The sequence below is a fragment of the Dysidea avara genome, chromosome 5, assembly GCF_963678975.1.
Source record: "Dysidea avara chromosome 5, odDysAvar1.4, whole genome shotgun sequence".
NCBI classification, from domain to species: domain Eukaryota; kingdom Metazoa; phylum Porifera; class Demospongiae; order Dictyoceratida; family Dysideidae; genus Dysidea; species Dysidea avara.
In genome coordinates, this window is record NC_089276.1 from 7,817,619 (window position 1) to 7,840,716 (window position 23,098).

Genomic DNA, 23,098 nt, shown 5'->3' on the forward strand with positions numbered 1-23,098 from the left:
TTATATGTACTTGTTCTATACTGCTCTAGTTCCCAGTGATCCAGTACAGAATGTAGTAGTCAGAAATGTCACTGATGACACCATTGCTGTGATGATATCCTGGGACCCTCCATCAGATCCTAATGGATTCATTCGTTACTATCGTGTTGAGTTTCAACTGATACTTGATGGTGGTTGTGGGGATGATCCATCAGATTCTGAAGTGATGAATAACTTTGTCAACTTTAGTGGAACCAGTGAAACCCCTACTATGATTGTATTAGATGAATTGGGTTAGTAATTTTTAAGTGTAGCTTAATAATGAAGGAATTTACTATTACTAGTCTATTTTGTTATTTTATAAACTAACATAGCAAGGTTGAAGTCTTGAAAAGTAGGGTAAATATTTTGTAATGCAATCATTGATTGACTCATCAAAGTCATTTCTTGGCTACCTCCTTTGATTTTCACACTTTTAGTGTTGCGTTTTCGAAGGCTTTTTCAACTTGGCTGTTTTGGTGTTTCTTCTTGCATTTGCAAAACACGAATCTGACCTAAGGCTAATATTTATAGGTGCTGAATTTGATTGGCCATTTACTAGGATTGTATCCTTAATTCCCTTGTTTTATCTCAACAGATCTCTATCTCTGAGGCAATCCAAAATTTTGCTATTATGAGCCTGTAACACTAGCAAGGCATGAGCATTAATGTTATGGGAAAAAGGTGTAATTGGATTGTTTCTATTAGTAAACGCTACATTTCTCTTTGCTTCTATGTTACATGGAGCTGTCTGGACACAACCATGAGCTGTGCTCTAGACTTTAAAACACAGGTAATTTAGTGACCCTCACACCTGTAGTAGCACCCCTCTTTGGGTTACTAAATTCTGTTGTATGCACCTGTGTTTCAAACTTAACTATTATTTATTTATTTATCGCTTTACAGATCAAATTAACACATGAACAGAAACATTGGAGAAATCAAGGGTGAAAAAAATTACAAGATCTGAGGGTCAGCTGGCAACTAGTGCCAGCTGCCATAATAACTTACTAATAGTATACTTACTTACTTACTTACTTACTTACTTACAAGTACAACTATAATTAAAATTAACTACATTACAAAGTGTTAAAGTTACATGAGTGGGGAAGCTTACTATAATTTCTACAAGGACATAAAAGATGCAAAGTACAATTATTATTAGTGTCAAAAGTATTTATAAAATGTGTCCATAGAAAATTGATCAGCTTTTGCTTGATGGTAGGGAGGGAGAGGGATAAGTCAATGATAGGCAGTGCATTCCACAATCTAGGTATTCTAAATTTAGTAACTGAATCTTCTATTAGAGTGTGACAGTTGCATTGTAATATCTACAAAATTTTCTGTTTGGTTTTCACATTTTCTTTTACTTAAATTCTTATATAATGCACTAGGACTTGTTCCTATAAGTTCTTCACCCATTCGATGTGAGGTGTTTTTACAAACCTATATAGATGACACACTTGTTGCAAGTTTATTTTTTTGCATTATATGACTTCATGGCATTTATTATGATTATTTCTGGTAGGTACTCCTATAATGGTAATGCATTTATAATGGTAATTCATTCCCTTAAGGATTAAGCCTGAAGATACGACAATAATATGTATAAAATAAATATCAAGAATAAGAAATGAAACTTCAATACCTGCTAAAAATGGCTAATATACATTGTATCACTGATAAAGCACATAAAAGTCCTTATTTACAACTTCATAGTTTGCTACACTGCTTCTCTGAATACTGTGACTGCTTTATTAGAGTATTTGAATGCTCTATTAGAGTATCTCTATCTTTTTGCAATTTACAATCAGAAAATTGCAAGGGGGGATCCAACCCCCTTTCCCCCTGGGTTGCTATGCCTATGTGTTGTTATTCCTGTAAGACCTCAATCTCTCATCTTTGTATAATCAATGTGCATGTATATATTATTATATGCTAACTTTAGAAAACATACGGTATGCATATGTACAGTACCTGTATGAATTAATTGGCACAACTCTATGTGAGATTATCCTCTTTTTACTTACAGTTGGCCACCGGATGTACAGTTATTCAATATATGCTGCCACTTCTGTTCATGAAGGTCCTCCATTTAATGGCACTTTCCTAACTAATGAAGACAGTGAGTGAATTAGCATATACTAGAGAAATTACCATACTAATAATAAACGTACACTGTAAATTCATTTGCCTGCTTGAAGTATGTAGCATCCCACAATTGCCTGGTCTGCATGCACACTATGCTTAGTTTTGGGAAACCCAGGTCATTGTTTATACTAAAAACTAATACACCTATACCTGAACTGGTTAGGTTTCTCCTATCGGCTTCCTTAGTCTTGTTAATTTCCAAGACGTGGAAAAGGCCACTGCAAATGGCATTGCTCAAGGGGTTGCTGGAGTTGAGATCCAGTTAAAAAGTGTGAAGACTGATGTTGTTGGGGTCGCAAACCGCGTTGCTGAAGTAAAGGATCAACTAAAGCATTGAAAAGAGTGCTGGACTAATCTAAAATGATGCAATATCATCCCAGTGGTTGATGTCTATTGATACTGAGAAAGTCAGCCATAAATAAGTCATGATTTGATGGTGAGTAGGGAGATGTCAGACCTAACACGAAATGGTGATATGAAATTGGAAAGAAGGAATTGTGATGCAGGCTGTGCCATATTATGGCCCTTCTCATGCAATGTAGTTATTAACTTTTTTTTATATGGTGGTTGATTGTGTGAAATTTTACTGTATTATTATATTTTTCCAATTCCCCAGCTCCACTGGCACCCAATAACCTCACAGTAAACTATCCTGGGATGCCTCATAATTCAACTACCCTGGTGGTCACTTGGGATAGACCATCATGTGATCGAGGTGTCCACTCTGGTTATGAACTCTGTTATGTCCCAACCTCAGTGGGTGATTGTGTTAGTAATGGAATGAGAGTGAACATCATTGGTCCTGATACACTGTGGTACACTATTAATGATTTATCTATTAATACTAACTACACTGTTGAGGTGAGAGGAAGGACTGGAGCAGGTCTAGGAGATTCTGTAACTGCCACGGGCTCTACTGATGAAGATGGTAAGTATCATACAATATGATAATACTGTTACTAGTAGGGAATTCCTCAAAAATGACACCCACAAAAGTGCTGCCATCAAAAGACATCAAGGAAATACGTAATATTAAGTACCTTCATGTTCAACATCAAATCCAACATTTAAAAATAAGAAACCTTGACAGAATCAATATAAAAATGATGACTGTTGACACCAACTGTCAGTATCATAAAGTGCCTCTACAAGCTATTGTCACCAACCATAACAACTAAGGTATCAATCACACTAGGTATAGTTGTATGAAAGTAAGATTTAGATGAGGGTATAAAAAGGAGGATGGGTGGGTAGCTAGTGGCAGTAACTGAGTGATGAAGATCCTGGACTAGTGATGGTCTAAGGTCTTGGATCTACTTTTGTCCAATTTTTTAAATTTTTGACTACATTTTTGTCTAAATGTTTTGGTGCTGCATTAGTGCCAATAGCCTTGGTCATACATTGCCAATATTTTGGTCTTGCTTACCAGACCACAGTCAAAAGGCTAAATGACAAACTTCCATTTTAGCAAAAATGTAATTTTCATGTGTAGCATGTGCCTTTTGGGTTCTGACCAATATCCACACTTTGTGCCTTTCCTTCACCTCTTTCCTGCAATTCTTTGAGTGCCACATTGTATTCACCATGGCGATGATCACATGGACACTGATTTCCTTTTTACACCATCATTTTTGAATGTCTTAAGTGCATAACCACAGTGGTTACAATGATGTTGCTATGGATTTAATGCACTCAAAATGGTAAATACTGATGAAAACCCCCTATGCAACAAGTCATACAGTATTAATCCAGTAAATAAGGTCTATAGACACTGCATGATTATTTCTAAAGAAAACAGAGCATGTAAGCCATGCCCCCCTATAGCTGCACTCACAATGATCAATTTCACTACAGGAAATAGGGAATAGTGACCACACCCCTTAATGATCCTTTTATGTGGGATACCTTGCTCACTCAAGATCAGTATTAATACAGTCACTCTAATACAATAGTCACATTCGAAGTTCTTATAGAACAGTCACATGTGTATCTCATAGCTATGCTACAGTGTAGAAGTTGTGTTAATATGACAATGTCAGGAATTTCTCATAAACTATTAAAGCTAAGTAGTAATGCCATCATTCATATCATAGTGCTTCAAAGAGTAAGTGCTTCAAAGAAAGGGGGAGCCCTACAAAGCAGTACTACCATGCTGTTTGATAAGTGATCAATATATACTCAACTGTATATGGACATTTATTCACATTAATAATAAATACATGTAACTGTTTTTTTTTCTTTTTCAAGTCCCTGATTTAGCTTTGGATGTACAGACAGAGTTCACTCCATTCAATGATACCAGTGGGTCTTATGTTATCACTTGGACACCTCCATCACCAGACAATGGATCATATTATCAAATTTTGTATTACTCATTCTCTTCAGCTTATACTATAGGACCATTATATAATGGCTCATCTAGTATCATGTTGGACCAAGGACAAGGAAGTTACAATGTCTCTAATGCTCTTTACTATACTAACTATACCATTACCATCACAACTGTTAACAGGAAGTACAATATCAGTAATGGACCTGTTCAAATTGTGGATCAATCTTCTAGTGTAGGTATGTACATGTATGTAGTAATATAGATATGAGCACAAGGAAAGTACATGTATATCAGGGGCGGATCTAGGGTTTATAAAAGGGGGGGGGGGGCTAACTCAAGGTACTAATCTCTTGGGTAGAGGTGTGTGAAGCACACTTCCCAGCATGCAAAGCATGCTGGAACTAGGGGGGTCTGGGGGCATGCTCCCCCAGAAAAATTTTGAAAAATAGATGCTAAAATACTGCAATTTGGAGACATTTCCACATAAAATTCATACCTGTAGATATTTTATATACAGTACTGCCTTTAGATTATATAGGTCTCTCTGAATCATTTTGCTAATGGAAAAGTTTGGGTAGATACAGACAACCAAGTACATGATGCACCCTTCTCACAATTGCACAACACTGAATAGGTGCATGTTATGTTGAAAGTGGAAAATTTTGAAATTTGAACAATACAAGATTGAATCTGAGAGCATTTTCAATGGAAATTGTGTACCTGAATTAAGTATTTCCATACATATTAACTACACAAGCAGAATGAAGTCCTTTAAACAGACCAATGCACTTCATTGTATGTATAGGTGCAGGCAGATTTGGAAAAATTCCATAACAGAACCAACTAGTGAATGTTCTATTAGAGTAGTTAGCTGACTGCTCTATTAGAGTATCTCGATCTTGTACACCTCCAATGCTGATCCGGGTCCTTGTTGCATAAACTTTAGCAAAAATCCACTGATAATACCTTGGAAAGATGTTTATAAGGTGGTTTTATGAGTATTTGTATTATTAGTGATCATATAATTATGCTAAGACAAAATTTCATTACAATACTCAGCATATTGATCAAGTAAAGCCTAAATATGAAGGGGGGGCTTCAGCCCCCAAAGCCCCCCCCCCCCCTGGATCTGCCCCTGTATATACAGTAAGTGATATTATGTAATACAGTAGTTTGTTTACATACAAAGTACTAAAATTTTGCAGCACAGTGGTATGGAATAGTCAATGTTGTAATACCGCACCAAGTCACTATACTCTATGATTTGCACTGCTGTAAACTTGTTGGTTAATTTTGCAGCTAGCTGTTTTTTCTTTAAACTAAATCCATATGGTATACCAGAGATGGTTGCAGTAGCATAGATTAACTACTGGCAACTTTTAGGCACTCTCAAAAGGAAGAGCCATTACAAGATAGCTAGTAAGATTGTATGCATGTCTGCTCGTGGCCTATAGAAATAACATGTGTGCCTTATGACAGTGAACATTCCTGTTATTTTGTCTACTTCAAAATACGTAGCTGGTGTCAATTATCCTGCACCACAGAGAGTCTTGCACAGCATAAAATGTTTCTATTGTTGATAAACACTGTATAACAGGAAATAGCAATGAAAGATAATATTCACGAGTTGGTCAATTTATGAGAAATCAATGGTGAGTTGCATTATTATCCAGATTGTTGTCTTTCGTATAAACAAGGTGCTCATAATTTTATAGTCTAGTGAGAAAGACTTTGCAAATGAACAGAAAGTTCTGCATAAAACATTGAATGCTTTCTTATGCTGGAATTTCAGGGTATTTATTTCATAGACATAGCCATGTTAACTTGAATCTTGTTGATCATATATTTTGAGTGGACTGTTCTATCAGAGTATTTTAATCTACATTGCAAGGCCTTTCATTCAATTTCTCACCATAAACCACCACCACGATGTTCAACTCAATCTTTTCAGCAGTTTGAATACTCACTTTGGTACTTTTGTAATCGGTACTTATGATTATATGCCTTTTATAGTAAAGTAGCTTAGCATTAAATTTTAGGAAATCGTTACGAAGCAGATAAAAGCACCAATTTTTTCTTAAGGTTTGTTGTAGCATTTGGACCATTTTTAGAAGGGGTGCCACACCCCCATTATTATTGGTCACAAAAGATCTAAATACTCTAATAGAGCAGTCAACCACTAACAGATATAAAATTAATATCTCCTTTAATAAGCTTTAGGCTTGTTGCTAATAATTTATCACAATAAGAACAGTCTAAAATGTCACAACAGACCTACTATAATCTATAATATTCCTGGGGAAGATACCCCAGGCCTCAGAATGGCATCCAAATGTGCTGTATTATTCAAACTTCACTGTGTAATTTCATTTTCAAAGTTACCCTATCCCCACACTGCATGTTAAGAGTGTAGGGATAAGGAAAGCAGCACTTTCTTTGGCTTCTCTTAAGTTGTTTATTAAGTGTACAGTAAGTCTAATTTGCAACCTGTTTACCCTTAAACTTGCCAGTCTCATGGTAGGACAGCGTATTGTAACAGTTTTACATCTTTGGTGTGCTTCCAACTAACATTTATATGTGACATAATTATGTTGATGATCTAGAAACCTATCATGCTGGGGAGTCTAGTTTGTAAGTATTTTTTGAGTTTTAAAATTACATTCAGTTACTTGCATGTCATGGATAGCGTAGTAATTGATTGCAACCTCCTGGAGTACAGTAGGTCCACCCTGTTATGACTATGCAGAATGCTATTTGTGACCGGGCCTGCGAAAACAGGGCATGTGGGCACAAACTACACCCTGTCACTCTACAGGTCATATCTCAGTCCTGGAACAGAATATTTGCTTTCTGTAACTTGCATCATAAAGCCAATTAAATGCTTACTAAGAGCTGAAAACTACATTGCCATAGCAAAATGGTACAAAACATTATGAGTGATGAAAGTTTGAAAAAGTAGGCAAAAATCATGTGCCCACATGCCCTATTTTCGCAGCCCCAGTCACATTTTACCTTGCAATTTTAGATGACACGATAGAGTGTCACTTGAATAGAAAGTCTACAAGGCAACCCAAGATTCAAAAAGATGCCTGCAGAAACATACAGTATATCTTGGTAAACAAATCTACGTACCTGGAGATACTTGAAATGCAAAGTAGTCAACAGACTGAATTGTCCATGTGGTTACTTCAGAGCTTATGATCCTCCATGTAAACAAGTTTTCTAGTGAACATTGTATCACGACAATCTATTTTAAAGTGGTGGTGGCTCTGTAGTGCTTAATATGCTACATGGTAGTAATACAGCATGCAGACAGGAAAGGTTTGCAGACCAATGCAAAACAAATGCTTGAAAAGTAATATTGTAGTATGGTGCATCTAATTAGCTACGTATAGCCAATTGTGGTTCAAACATTGATACAGATATTTTAATTTGCTTAGGGGCTGGTGCTGACACATTCTCTAAAATTTTAAGGCAATTTTGATATATGTTACAGACTGTTTTCCACAACCTAAAAAGCAAAAGGGAAAAGCAAGAATGTATATTTGGTGGCAAGTGTAGTTATAATAGCCATCCAAGAAAGCTGTTTATAAATTTGTGCATCTCTCCCGGCACCTTTTAAAGTTTTCAGCAATGCGAAAGATTTAGTATTGTCTCTACTTCAAAGTAGTCTTGCCAGCCAACCTGTATATTTATTCTTTTGTCATTTGGTTCGGGAAAAAAGATTTGGGATTTGGTCTTTTTTCGATCAAATGACAAAATAAAAAATACAGGCTGGCTGGCGAGACTAAGGTTAAAGATGCAAGGGTAGGTTGAACTGAGAAATCTACCCTTGCATTCTTATCATAAAGACAATACTAATTATAAATCTTTTACATTGGTCTAAGCTTTAAAAGGTGCTGGGAATAATGTATAAACCTAATTATGTATGAGTTGAAAACAAAATGGCCATCAAGTAGCCCCAGTATAGTACATTAACCGTATGCCATACACTTGAATGTGGAGTTAGTTTTCCTATTTTATTGAATTATATTTGACATTCAATATGTACAAACTTGTCATATGAATCAGTAAATTGTAGTGTAAGTTATCTTTTGCATGTATGCAATTTGCAATGAGTAGTCTTCTCTGTGGGTCTAACATTAACAGTCATCACCAAACTGCACTGTGTGTATGAGCTATACACTTTAGTTTGAGACAAAAATTGTGTATTACATAGTCCAAATGTCTGTTGATGCATTGACCACAGCACAGTTGTGAACATGCATCTTAAACATTGGTATTAACTGTCACTAACTGGTCTAAGAAGGCTACTCAAATTGCACACGTGCAAAATTACAGTGCCATTTGCTAATTCATTTGACAAGTCTGTACATATTGAATGCAAAATATAAAATAGGAAAACTACATAAGGCCACTCCAAGAAAATTTCTTTTTATCCCATTTCATTGACCTCAAAATACATGCAGGTGGACGGTTCATTATCCATTATTCATTATAGATATTTCCACTAATTTTCAAAATTCATAACTATCTTACAGGTAAGAATACAGTAGAAATATTTAAACTAAGAACCTGAACAGTGAAAAGCTAGCTAAATGTGCTTTCTGAATTCTAAACTAGTTACTGCTATGCTATCACAGGATAAATAATGAATAAAATGTTCAGTTTACAGCAATAATGAATGACCATGCGGGAAGAGAATCTGCATGCGGACGGGAAATGGGAAACAGTGAATTATCTTGGAGTGGCCTAAGTGTATTTCACTCTATATTATACATATATGTGACCCAGTCTGACAAAACCGGGCTTATCGCCTATTTAAAAGTATCGAGAAATGCCGGTTTTAAGTATTTAGTGTGTTGTAGCTCGCCAATGGTTGAAGCTATGTGTACCAAATTTTCACACGTTTTACACCAATTCCTTAGCTTCCAGAGCATCCATTGTGCAAGTAGCCAACAACTAAGTTTCCCGCCATTTTAGATAGTTTTTAAACCGAGGTTGACTGTATCAGGCGAGCTGCAAATTGGGTGGGAGGCGGGGGCCCTGGAAGGCAGGCAAGATGGTGTTCAAAGATTGAAAAGGAAGGCCAAGGGATGAATTAGGCCAAGTTTTGAGCCATTGAGGTCTCAAAATTGGCTAAAATGAAAGGAAATTCACAGCAGAGGTACTTATTCAACACCACAGAACTGTACAGCCACATACAGTCATTCCCAGGCTGACCAGAGCTCCATTAAGGCCCCACACCACACGTACGGATCGCCACTGGGCTCAGGAAAAGCAGCCAGCAAAACCAGACCACTCAAGTCTAGCTGATTTTAAATGTGGAATTAGATAGTTTATTCATGCAGCTGTGTGTCCTGGGTGAAAAATCGAATCTGCTGTCATGGGCGATAAGACCGGTTTTCTCAGACTGGGTCACATATACCGTGAATATACTATATTGGGACTGCTGATGGCCATTTGTTTTCAGCCCACACATAATTAGGTTTGGTGTGCACCCCTTCTAATATTGATAAGTACACCATAAAGAACTTGTATACCAAAAATGGTGCTTTTATCCACTCTGTAACAAAAATTTTGTTAAGCTACCCTACTATTACTCACACCAAATTTCAAGGCAATTTAGTGTCAAAAGACAAAGAAGGATAAGAAAAATTTATTTACTAGTATAGTGTGCTGGCTTCCTTGGGTGCATGACCATGTGTACAGATATCAGTGTCTATTAGAATAATATCTATATAATATCATTATTATTTCACAGTACCTACAGCTGTTCGTGACCTCAATGCTGTGGCAACCACTATGGAGTCAATTTACATCAGCTGGAATCATCCTCAGTATCCCAACAGTCAATTAACACAGTATATCATATATCACAGAGCAAACCCACCCATGATCCAAATGTCACCCAACATATCAAATGATAGCTTTGTTGTAGTTGAAGTACCTGTGAACATGCTCAGCGTAAATCTGTCTGGATTGAATACCTTCACAAATTATTCTATTCACATGTCAGTAAGAGGAGAAGGAGTTAGTGATGCTCCTATAGAAATAGAGATAATTGCCAGAACTAACTCATCTTGTAAGCCACTTTATGATTGTTATTAACAACAATTTACATGTACTTCCCAGAGCTTCAATTGTTCAGTGTCCAATCATTCTTATCACAATCTTATAGTCATGCATCCTGTTTGTTCCTGTATGTACAGGAGTATGTAGGCAGACATCAATCTAGTCATGTTCATTGTTCAGCTATGTAGCTAGCTACATAGTTACAGCTACATGTACATTCCATTGCTACGATGATCAATGACACTGTGAATGATATTCTTAGCTGAGCTACTTCAATGGCTAGCTGCTATATACTCACCTGTTATATGAGATTCATGTATTTTTCTGCAACAAGGCTTGTTCATTAGCTGTAATAATGTGGAGGTAGTTGCTTGACAGTAATCTCTTCTAGTCAGGAAAATTGTCATATGCTGTTTCATTATGTTTATAGTGTGGACCTATACTTCATTTTTAAAATGCAGTGTCTATGTGTATGCATAACACAACCAGATAATTACACATGTGGTGCCTAAATGTATTTGTGTATCAATGAATGGCATTCTAAATCCAGCTTTATTGCACATATTCCTTTGCAGTGCCGTCAATCCCTCCAACAGCTCCTCCAACATCATCTACACCTACTACTACTACCACTATCACTGTAATACTGCCATCACCTCAAAAAATCGAAACGGGAGAGCTGTAGTAAGTCTTGTGTCAAGTATCTGAGAATGAATGTAATGTATCGTAACACAAAGTAAGCTTGCACCAATTATACTGGTGCATAATAGATTAACGGAGACATCTAACTTTATTCAAGCATAGTGAAGACAATATTCAAGATTAAAATGTGCAATGCGCACACACCCACAGAAAGCCAATAATGGACACAGTACACATCATCACTACAATATATAATAATATTACTGTTTCTTTCCTGGTTATTAAAACATTGCAGAAACAAGGTTGAGATATTCTTATTGAGCCTTCACTTACTCTAATACAGCAATCAGGAAACATGTAGTCAAATCTTGAGCATAATGTTAATTTGAAAGCATAATTTGAGCATTATAGACTTGATTTTTGAGCATTGTTCAAAAGAATAATAGGCACAGCAAGAAAGGCCTTAGTTTCCAAATTGTACACTCTTTAGCTAGACACAGTTGGAGACAAGCAATGATTGCATCACCAGTGATTCCATCACCAAATACCTGGGGATGGTGCAGAACTGTAGGAGAAGACTGGGAAGTATACTGGACAGCATTACCAGAAGCATCACAAGTGTGTAGGGAACTTATATGCTGCGGATGTAAGAAAGGATGTCAGGGACGATGCAAATGTCGATTGGCTGCATTGCAGTGTACCACACTTTGTTTTTGTGGTGGACTACTTGTTTAATTGTCTCAGTGTAGCTATGTAGTCATGCATGTTTACCATGTTTACCTTGTTTACCAAGTTACAAAAAAGTGGTCTGAAATCCATGTCCTATATCTAGCCACATACGGGACTATGTGGTGAATGATATTACCTTCTTACTATAATGATTGTTTACATTTTCCTTTGTTAATTAGTTAGAGAAATAACCATACAATGCCTTTATATCAATTTCCTTAATTAAATAGTACAGGAATACATCACATGTATAACACAGCACTGTATATATATCATATTTATTAATAATTGCGTGGGCGTGTAACTTTTAAAGTAATAAATTGTCCATAACTCAGGAACAGATTAAGCTATGGACTTGGAATAAACATTGAAATGTTTTGCTCAATGAGACCTATAATTTGGTACCTTACGTTTACATGCTAGATTAATCCTATATAATATATTGGCTTATTTTGCAACATAAATATGGCTGTAAAGGTCACTAAAGGTCAAATTTGAGATGCCCATATAGCTAAAACTTTTTATAAGGGTAAAATCTACCATTGTGCCTAATTTTATGCTTTTATCATCAAAAGCACAATTCTTTCAGCAATCTGCTGTACTACTAGACAATTTCCTGAAATATGCAAAAATTTCATTTCCAAACAATGTACAAGGCAGTGTGCAAATTTAATGGAAGTTTCCAAACAATTTCCGATTTGTACACTTTCATTAGTTTAGTGTACAAACATCGAAATCTTTGCACACTACAGCTTTTCTTGCTGTGAGGCTATTGGTTCAGGCCTAGTGATTCATGATTGTACAGTACCAAGAGTTCATAATATATATATATATTATACTAAGGAGAGTATCCTACTCTCACATACCCCTGTAGAAAGGCGTATCGTGAAGTTATGACATAACGACAAGATGTTGTGGTTTGTGATGTACGGGCAGCCGTAAAAGTACAAGCATTGTTAGCACACTCACAACACTCAGGATAGCTGTATTCACGAATGGCCTAGCAAGAAATGTCTACAAAGCGGTCTTAACCCATGAAGGAATGATTGTAGTTCAGTGAGAAACACTCAGAGCTTGAGTTAATTTGGTTGCTAGCGACATTGTTAGGCACGTGTTCAATCGATACCATGTTCAACTAATGACACCATAAAGAAAAACAGACAAACTGAGAAGTGCTGCGTCATAACTTCACAATATGCCCTTCTACAGGGGTATATGGGAGTAGGATACTCTCCTCAGTATCATACAGTACAATAGTACTGTATAGTAGGGACATCGAAGGTGTGGGGGAAATCCATGATATAATATAACCCAAAAACCTGCCACGATTTTCCTCACAACATGACAGTATTGGTTGGGTAAAACCAAGCCCAAAAGTGTTTTCAGATCGACTCGATATGTTTCCGTCAAGTTGTTACAGAAATTTTTTTTAAATTAGTCAACAGAATTTTCTACTGCCTGCCTGCCTGCCTGACACCTTCAGTCAAGCATAACGGAAAGCTGGCTACAGTTACAGCCCTAATTCTTTTGCAGAAACGTTTCTAGTTCGCTTAAGAAAAAACCTTTGGTATATTGATAAACATACAATGCTTGTGCTATTGTCTTACCTTTTATCCTTCTTTACCATGGCCATCAGTAAGGTTCTACCGCTGTGTGTTAATAGACTACAGTATGGCTTCCATCTACCAGTGTATATTGCATCAAACTATTCGAATGCACGTGGTCGCCGGTTGCACCAAAAACACATGCGTACGTGACTTGCTGTTGATATTGATCAGAGAGAGCAACTCATGGCGAACTATATAGCAATGTGTAAGTCAATAAATACAGTTTATTTAGTAACAATGTTAAACCGAGTCGGGTCATCCAGGTCCTGCTTTACAGATTATTCAGGTCTGACTCCACATGCTAAATTAAATGTGGACATGTTACTACATGTCATAGTGTAGCCCTGCTTCTTTTGTGAGCCACGCCCACTGTCTGTAGACATATGGTGGCCACGCCCATTCTTCAGTGTGTAGGTATGCACGAATCCATGCCCACTTACATAAATTACTGTCTGTAGACATATGGTAGCCACGCCCATTTATCAGTCCGTAGGTATGTACAAATCCAAGTCCATTATTATCTGCAGGCTTATGTAGAGCCACGCCCACTGATCAGTTGTTATTGTATGAGTCATAATCTAGTATAATAGTGCTGTGATTAACTCTTTTAAAATATTGTGACTAGTTTTGTGAAAAGCAGGCTATTAGCACAGTAAGGATATTCACTTTTTATTGCTTTACAGTATTTGGACATTATGTACTACTCCGATCCAGCTTGTTTCAGTACTTTTATTGTAGCACTGTACACTGTCTCTACTCTAATTTAAAATTCCTAATTTGTATATACTATGAACTCTTGACAGTACACATTATTGGGTTGTTGTTTGCATTTACAACAATTGTAGTAAGTGTGTTTCTTTATTTCCAGTGTTTATGGAGTTGTTGTAGTTTCTGGAGATGAGATCAATAACACTCCAAGGGATATTATTACTGGAAATAATGGCCAGCTACCACCTCCTTATCCTGGGAGAGATGGCATCTATACTGCAGCAGTGTGGAACAACAAAGAAGATGTGCCATTAGAATTTATTGTTGGTGAAGGAGAGTCCACTGTAGGACCTGATGGAACAGAATATGTAAACAGAAGATTATCTGAGGGTACCTCATATGGAGTGTTCCACTATGCTAGACTACAGTCTGATACTGGAGAAGTGGTAAGAGTTGAGTGTAACATAAAGAAAGTGATTGACTCTCTTGGAAGGTTTCAAAATACTCACTTAATAAAAATGTAATTCTTGCAAGTTAATAGAAGTCTCATCTAAATAGTCTGTCTGTGTTGCCTGGTCCTTGCTCTTTTATCAGAAGTTATGTATAGTTACATGACAGCAAGAGTAGAATGTCTCGGTTATATATAACACATGAGAGTGGTATTCAAAGATATTCTATGACTGCTGTGTTATAACAGGCTTTTATCAAAGTGAAAGATTTGCAGGTACCTTAATATGGTTTACTATAGCTGAACATTGGGCTTATTATAGCTGAACATTGAACTTGATTGCTTTATTTGCAGTTTGCGATAACATCTGTTTTATGTCAAATGTGAGAATTAAACCTGTAAAGTAGTTATTACCTGGGTATAACTACCATTAAACTCTGTGAAGTATGGCTTCAGAATTAGTTTCAAACTTTTCATTGCATAAGTCACCAGCTAGTAGCACTGTAGGACTATTTGCAGATAAGCACTTCATAACATATTTAGTATAGAAAAAAATTGTGAGTAGCAAGTATAGTGATTGTTACAGTACAAATCTATAGTAGCTAAAACATGTTTGTAGAAATGCTAACTGGTTAATGAGCTAACAGTGTTTCACTTGGATGATGTGCTGAGATGTATACATATTACAGGAGGATGGTCCACTGATAGTGGATAATGATTACCTAGCGGTGGAGATGACAGCCTCCTCAGATGATGATAACAACATAACTGGGATAGCAGCTGGAGTCACTATTGCTGTCATTGTAGTGATAGTAATAATAATAATAGTTGGAGTGTGTGTATTAAAACGGTACCGGTAAGTACCGCTGGTTAAAATTTCATAATTTATTCTGTGAAATGATTCTGCAGATGCCGTAGTGAGAAAGCATCTTGCCATGGAGAAATTGCTATTACCACAGGATCTGATAATGTAATGATGGTGATGAATCCTATGGTAGCACAGACCAACAAGCAAGCTTCTCCACCATCAGATGAGGCCACAACACAAGATAATGAGAATTTCATGCATACTCTAGATGCTGATACTACTGAGGAGAAAAGAGTAAGCAAATATTGTAGCTACTTGATGCAGCTATTATTATCATTAACTGTGTACCATTTGTAAAACTAGCATACAGTCCGGTAGTACTGCATATTAAAGATCATGGAGGTTTGCACTTTCTTACAAATAAAAATATTGACCAGAAACCAGCCTCACAATACCTTCATGGTACTTTGGTGGTATCAGTTAGGTTTAACCAAGCCCAAAAGTGTCTTCAGTATGACCTGAAACACTTCCAATAGGTGGCTACAAGTTTTTTGTTAAAAATATTCTGTGGAATACTTACTGCCCGATTAACTCATTCCTTCTTGTGTCCCATTTATCTTTGTTGTGACAGACCAAGGTGTCGATTCGTGGTAGTGCCACGTAATGGCTTCCCTACAGGAAATGTAAAGTGGCTTATGCTTTTGTCTGAACCTTCCAGTATCTAACTGTTATATAAAACAGTGCAGTCAAATTCTGATTAATGCATGTCTCGCTATCCTTGCTTTAAAACTTTTTGAGTTTGTTTTCTGCTGTCGGGTGGTGGTGACAATGTCCACATACTGTAGGAAAGGAACACTTTAAGGCTTGTCCTAAAGGCTGTAAGTTTAGCTGTATCATTTAGAGGTGTCATAGTTGGTTTTATTAGCTATAGAGTAGATATAGAATACCGTAATTTGCTCTTTCGAATGCAAAACTTGTACAAAAATTTCTTACATGAAAATTTACATAAGATCGAACTACTCTAATAGAGCAGCCATTCACGTAAATCATACAAAAATACTTTACAAAAAATTTTGTCTTAAAAATAAAGTGAATTACGGTAAGAAGCACTTCTCCACTTGTGTTTATAAGCATTTTAATAGAAGGAGCTATTTTGAAGTGCTTGTGAGTGCTTTGAATTTGTGTTGTTTAGGCATTTGTACTTTAGCTATAAATTATTACTTATGAATGTATCTCATTCACAGAGAAGGAGAGTGTACTAGGTGTATGCGTAGCTTGCCTGAGCTGATGGGTCCACAACTCTGAAATATTTTGTATGAGATTTCAAATCTTTGACTCTTCAAGATTTTAAAGCAAGATTTCAAAAGTTAATAGTAAAAGCATAAATGTGACTAGATTTTGGGAAAATGATCCAAATTGCATATTAGAAGTTTTGAGATAAACGGTTTTAAAGAATTCAATCAGCATAACCTGCCAAGGATAGTAAGCATGCGTATGCAATTCACACAGAAGTTGCATCAATCCATTACCTTTCAGACCACTTCCAGTACTTGTAGCTGCTTGTAGAGTTTCCCACCAAATAAGGTAGAAAATCTGAGCAATTAGACGAGCGAAGTAGCATCACAAGTGCTCAAAAATGGGTGGGGAGTGGGGGTGTGGGGTGGGCAAGAGATAGACTTCAAAATGGAGGCAGACCATGATTGGAGTCCAGACATGAGATTTCAGGGCTGTGCTGGCTGCTTAGTGGCTGATATGTAGCAAAATCAACAGAACAAACTCTGGCCAACATTATCAGGCTGTTCACCAGTAAATCACTGATTCAAGCTTGCTAAGCCAAAGGCTGGAAACTGCCATTCGAGCTCTCCACAAGACGTCTGTTAAAACCAGCCTCGAGTAGTTTGAGCAGTACTGAGGGTCAAAACAAGTACGTAGTATGGTAGTGTAGTTATCCACTGGTGGTGTTAGTTTGATTTTACCTAATGTGCGATTTGGATTGGTTTTGTAATTTTGGTTCACAAATTTGTGAGGTTTCCCATTTATTGTGATAAAGTAATGTTCAGCTATATACAGCAAATTAGACAACAAATCACTTGTATACATAGTCACACAACAATCTGTAACTGCTTTTTGTGAGTAAAATGCTGTACTGTCATAGATCTAAAATAGTAGTCTGTAATGCTAATAGAGCACACAATAGCTAGTGCCAGTGACTTTGATACACTAAAATTCATGCTTATGTATAAGTTGTAGTGGTTATGCAAGAGTGCAAGGTAGTTGCTTCATTTAGCAGTCAGTTTCAAATAGCAGCCATATAAAAGTATTGTTGATACTGTTACCATAATTCACTTTATTTCGTGATAAAATTTTTCATGGAAAAATATTTTTGTATGATACCATGAATGACTGCTCTATTAGAGTAGTTCAATCTATGTAAACAATTTTCATGTAAGAAATTTTCGCACAAGTTTTGCATACGAAAATTATTTTACAAAGAAAAAGAGCAAATTACGGTATATCACTGGTGTTTGTATAAAATGTGTATCAATTGTTCTCTTGAACAGTGTGCTGGCTGCACACTCTTTAGTTATGTCTTACTCTGTTGTTAGGTTAAGTTGACCCGTTGGTGTGTGTAGTTGGTTGTATATATGTAGAGACTACATTAAGCATACACTAATGGATGATTCAAAGTTATGGATTATCCGGAGTTATGAACAGGGCTTGGATCCAACAGGTTCAGGTCCCACTGTAGTTACTGCATTTGAAAAAAAAATCCCTTCTTTGGCATGTGATTATGGTATTATTTTGTGCAATTCCAAAGTTAGGATTATACAAGTAGTTATTATAGCTTTGTCAAAGTGGGGATGCTGTGATACCATATCATCATGTCAGCTATGTATCATGTCAGCTATGTATCATGTAACCATGTCATCATGTCAACTATGTTGTGATATCATCATGTCTCCCACACTCCATTACCCTTTATATAGCACACAGATCCCTACTTCATTTTGATTTAATTTTTAAGCTAATTAGTTTGTTTGCTTTTTGTGTTATAGGATAGCTATGATGTATAATGATGACTATTCCATTAGAATTGCATATTGACTGCTTTTAGCAATGAAGCTATCGCACTCATTATAAAGGACGTTGTTCTTGCAATTTACTTTCTGTAGCAGAAACAATCATTATAAGTGCTCCTTTCATAGTGGTGTCAGTGTTTCAAATAAATTTCGAGGTATCTACATAATTATGTACCTGTAAAGAAAAGTGTGTCGATACAAAATTCTATGTACTCATATGGTTTCCTTAAGAAAATGATGACAAGAAGAAATTGAGGATAAAAGACAAAAACAAGACACAAAGAATGGGCATCTGTCAGGTCTCCAAAGTAGCTACAAAGAGAAACAAAGCCAAGGCTAAACGTGTCTATAATTATTTTTAGAGGCGCTTAATATGGATAGAGCATGCATGAGATTGTTTTTGGTGAAAGACAGACTAGATAAGTTTTGTTTCTATTAATGAAACAAATGCTAACTACTGCATGTTCACTGCTTTCAGTTTCCAGTTTGAATTTTTTTTAATTCAGCCAAAGAGTGGCACACATACTCTGGTGCATTTGACCATTAGTGTAGCATCTAGCCTCTCAGGCTGGCAAGCAGATCAGGGCAACATTTAATCCCTACTATATGGTAGTACTATCATGCTATATTATTACACAAATTTGTTCATTATTGTAGGAGGCTGAAACCAGTGATTTTCTAGATCTGTGATCTACACATACAAAAGTCTTGTAAAGAATACAATACTGGTGTGCTATTATTAGGATTATATGTTTTATGATCATTAGGGACTTTTATTACTGTATGTTTAATAAAGTTACGCACACAAACTATGTTATTGCCTACATATCAAGTGTTATGTATCACATTTAAAATCTTTCTATAGTATTTAGTACTTCAGTAATGTGCATGCATTAATTGGTTTGATGCCAAAGAAGTTATAATATATCTTGGTAGCTATCATTTGTATTTTTTCTTGTACAAAAAACTCTTATCGTGTTTGTAGCTACCATGCACTAGCAGGGATAAGTTTAGGAATTTTTGAAAGAATTTGCTGGATTAGTTGTGCAGTACTTGCCTGACTATTCATGGGTTTCATGCATGAAGCAGTAGCAAAGGTAAATTATTTTACGTACATTTTTACTATTCCAGCAAGTTACTACAGTCTACAGGTGAGTGCCTCTAATAATTAGCACTTTTACATCCAGAATACCTTATTACACCAAGACTGTACAATTACATACCAGGAGTGTATCATATAGCTATACACATAAAATTTTGTTTAAGGCCATTCAAACTGGTAGTTCTGTTTCTGGTCAAAGTTGTTGTTTTGAACATTTACAGGTACCTACCTTTGTGTTTCGGAAATCCTATGTATACCTTTTTGGCACATTTTCTGTTTATAGCTAAAATGAGGCATTGGGGGTTTATTTGAAATTTTATCTTGACATTTTTAAGCATTCCAGAGATATGGCCAATTTCCTGCCTAATACATTACAAACTGCAGTAATGCATTGAGTTCTGTGAATGATCAAGTGTGACAAATAGTGACAAATCACTACTTACACATAATTCCATTCCTACCATCTAAAATATATTAGAGAGGTTTATGATAACTAAATCAAGTGTAGTTGATACTTCTCTTCAACATGTATTCTTGTCTAAAGACTTAGTTTTAGCCATACCATCACCTGAGAAAATCACCCAATTTGTAAGCTAATTGCATGTCATGGTCAGGTATAGCTAATCATCCACATCTCCTAGCCAAAATAAGCTTTAGGTGTGAAACTTCACAGCTAGAAAGTTTAATAGTTGTTTCAAACACATGAAATTGACAAGGAGAAAACATCCTGACTGCCTGGCAGACTCCAGTGTCTGGCAGGGGCAGTTCTAGAAAATTTGTAGACTGGTTTAAAAGTAGAAGAGCACCATACAGAGTGAATACCATTCTATTATTACAGATACTGTAGGCCTGCGTCAAATATGCCAGCATAATAAAAAGCATAATAGGCTGGAGTGCTATGCCAGCATAATGCTAGCATATTAGGTGGATATTTCAAACTATAGGACTTAAATAGATTGATATTCCATAATAGAACAGTCAATGGAAACTGCAATAAAGCACAAATGCATTACATGGCTCAGGTTGATACTGTTTAATGGAACAGTCACTTTGTAATGAAATACTTTAATAGAGCATTCACTGGTTTAAATATTTGTAAGAAATGTTGCTAACCTAGGAGCATAATGCAAGCACAATAGGAACACTGAAGAGCATAATAGGTGAAAATTTTGGAAACTCCTGAAAGCATTTTGGGCAAACCTTTGAGCATATTTGACTCAGGCCTAACAACAAGACCTTAACCTATTATCTGGCTGGACTGAGGCATAGCAATTGAAATTTGACATAAATAAATGTACTGTATAGGTCAACTATCAACTCAATAACCAAACTCTATCCACTGCAGATCAACATCTTTATTGATGGAAGAAGACATTATCATAGTCACTGCATGTTTCCCATACTGCAAGTAAACACTAAACTTTTAAAAATTCTTATCTTAAGAAGTAAAAGTTGCATACAATGGTGATACATCCTTCTATGGAATATGCAAAAGCCCCCACCATGTCAGAGATATCCAACAACTAGAAAAAGTATAATGCAGAGCTGCATGATGGGTAATCAACGATTATAGGAGACAAAATTCTTAAGTTAGAATGCTTAGGATGGGATACTGTTATAAAACAAGATGTGCACTAACGAGACCACAAACACTATTCAAAATCCTGCATCATATACACACTTGGAATCCTACTTTACTATCTCCTCTCAACAAGTAATACCAGACAGTATCACTCTTTAGTCTTTACATTGCATTATACCATGTTGCAGGTATGTTCAAACACCACTTAATGGTCAAGCCCAGTTGTTTCCATTGTTGTTGGAAAAATCATTATTGCTGGTTTTGGCAAAATAAACCAATTTTGGCAAAACCTTTGATACTGTGATTTTATTTTATACTTAAATTCATTATTGCCAATATTAGGGAATCAGGGTCTATGGATTAGAAGATTGGGGTCTAGGTTACAGCAGGCATTAGTAGAGATAGGGTCAGAGTTAGGCAATAGTTTACTCTACGACGTCAGATTTAGAATTGAGGCCTTGTTTGCGAGGTCCTTATCCAGTATCTGTCTCTTTCGTAACTCCATGCTATGTCATGTAAAAGTTAAAACTGCCATTTTTAGACAATATTTTCCAAATTTGAGGGTTGGAAAAACAAATTAATTAATTAATTTTTTCCCTAGATTTGTCCCACAAACAGTTTATGAATATAAAAAGGATTGCTCAAACTAACTCATCTTTCTGGAGCAATTTTAAAAACTGAAAGTTGCTATGAAGGATAGGCGTGATGTTGCCAGCATTAGTAATTAGACCTTTTCACTTGTATGCCAGAAACTTCAAGGAGTAGCCAAAACTGGCTATATACTCCCAAGTGTTGCCAAAAATTGGCAACTCCTGGAGGCCAAAATTGTGACTGGATTTACGAAAAGGGGTCTTTCACACACATTTAATTTACCAACTTTGATGACTCATATCGTCAGATTGGGAAAAGCTGTTGATTTGAAATTTGGTCAGTAGTGAGCACCAACATAGCTTAGTGAATAGGAAAGCTTCATGTTTCTTGAGCACAGTCTTCCAGAATTGGATGTGTGTGGAAGTCCCCTTTTCACAAATCTGGTCACAATTGGCAAACTTTTGGACTTGCTGAACATTGGTACCAGTCGTCTACTTCCGCATATATATATCAGTAGAGCATTTATTCAAGAATAACACTCTCCAGGGTTCCTATATATGGATACAAATAATAATAAATGAATTTTGCTAGGAGAAAAAATCCTGATCGTCTGGCAGATTTAGCCATGTAAGCGTTTAAGCATAAATCGGGATCAAAGATGCCAAAGCTCAATTATGGGATTTTTCTCCTTTCTGCAGCTTTGACAAATTAAATGTTGATGAAAATGGCGAAAATTAATGTAGGTACTTATAAATTAGTGTTGTTTTGGTTCTAAGATCTAGAACAAAAAGTACTTTTATATAGTATACTAAAATTTAATCAAAATTATCAGGTGTTTTGGCTCTAAAACCAATGGAATTTTTGGTTCAAAAACCAAAGAAAAATTTCTTGAACTTTTGGACTACATCTAGTACTAAATTAAAAGGTGTCGGGCAAAAGGAAACCTGACAGTGCATTCTTGAAGGCAAAGACCACTGCCAATTATTGAAGTTGCTTATGTCTGCAAGTAAACTCATAAAAAATCTTATCTTTGTAAGCTGTCAACAACACAAAATATAACTCCTGGGTACTACACCTGTAAACTGAGGGTACTAGAACTAAACTTCTACAAGCAGGAGGTACTAGAACTAAAACAGCTGTAAACTGAGGGTACTAGAACTAAACTAACTAACTAAAAAAAATCATGGCTCGGAATTGCTGAGAGTGGTTCCCGGCCTCCCCAGAC

At 36.2% G+C, this 23,098-nt stretch overlaps 1 protein-coding gene across 1 annotated transcript in view; it reads left to right on the forward strand.

Moving 5' to 3' along the window:
- The window catches only part of LOC136254964 (uncharacterized), a 63,708-nt gene extending 44,291 nt beyond the window's left edge, over positions 1-19,417 (forward strand). The window contains exons 47-56 of the mRNA XM_066047683.1: positions 30-272; positions 2,051-2,143; positions 2,786-3,097; positions 4,417-4,737; positions 10,266-10,586; positions 11,152-11,260; positions 14,423-14,708; positions 15,400-15,566; positions 15,620-15,812; positions 19,256-19,417. Coding sequence (XP_065903755.1) covers positions 30-272; positions 2,051-2,143; positions 2,786-3,097; positions 4,417-4,737; positions 10,266-10,586; positions 11,152-11,260; positions 14,423-14,708; positions 15,400-15,566; positions 15,620-15,812; positions 19,256-19,288 — 2,078 coding nt within the window. The 3' untranslated portion in view covers positions 19,289-19,417. The remainder of the gene's footprint in view (positions 1-29; positions 273-2,050; positions 2,144-2,785; positions 3,098-4,416; positions 4,738-10,265; positions 10,587-11,151; positions 11,261-14,422; positions 14,709-15,399; positions 15,567-15,619; positions 15,813-19,255) is intronic.
- Positions 19,418-23,098: the final 3,681 nt, after the last annotated feature.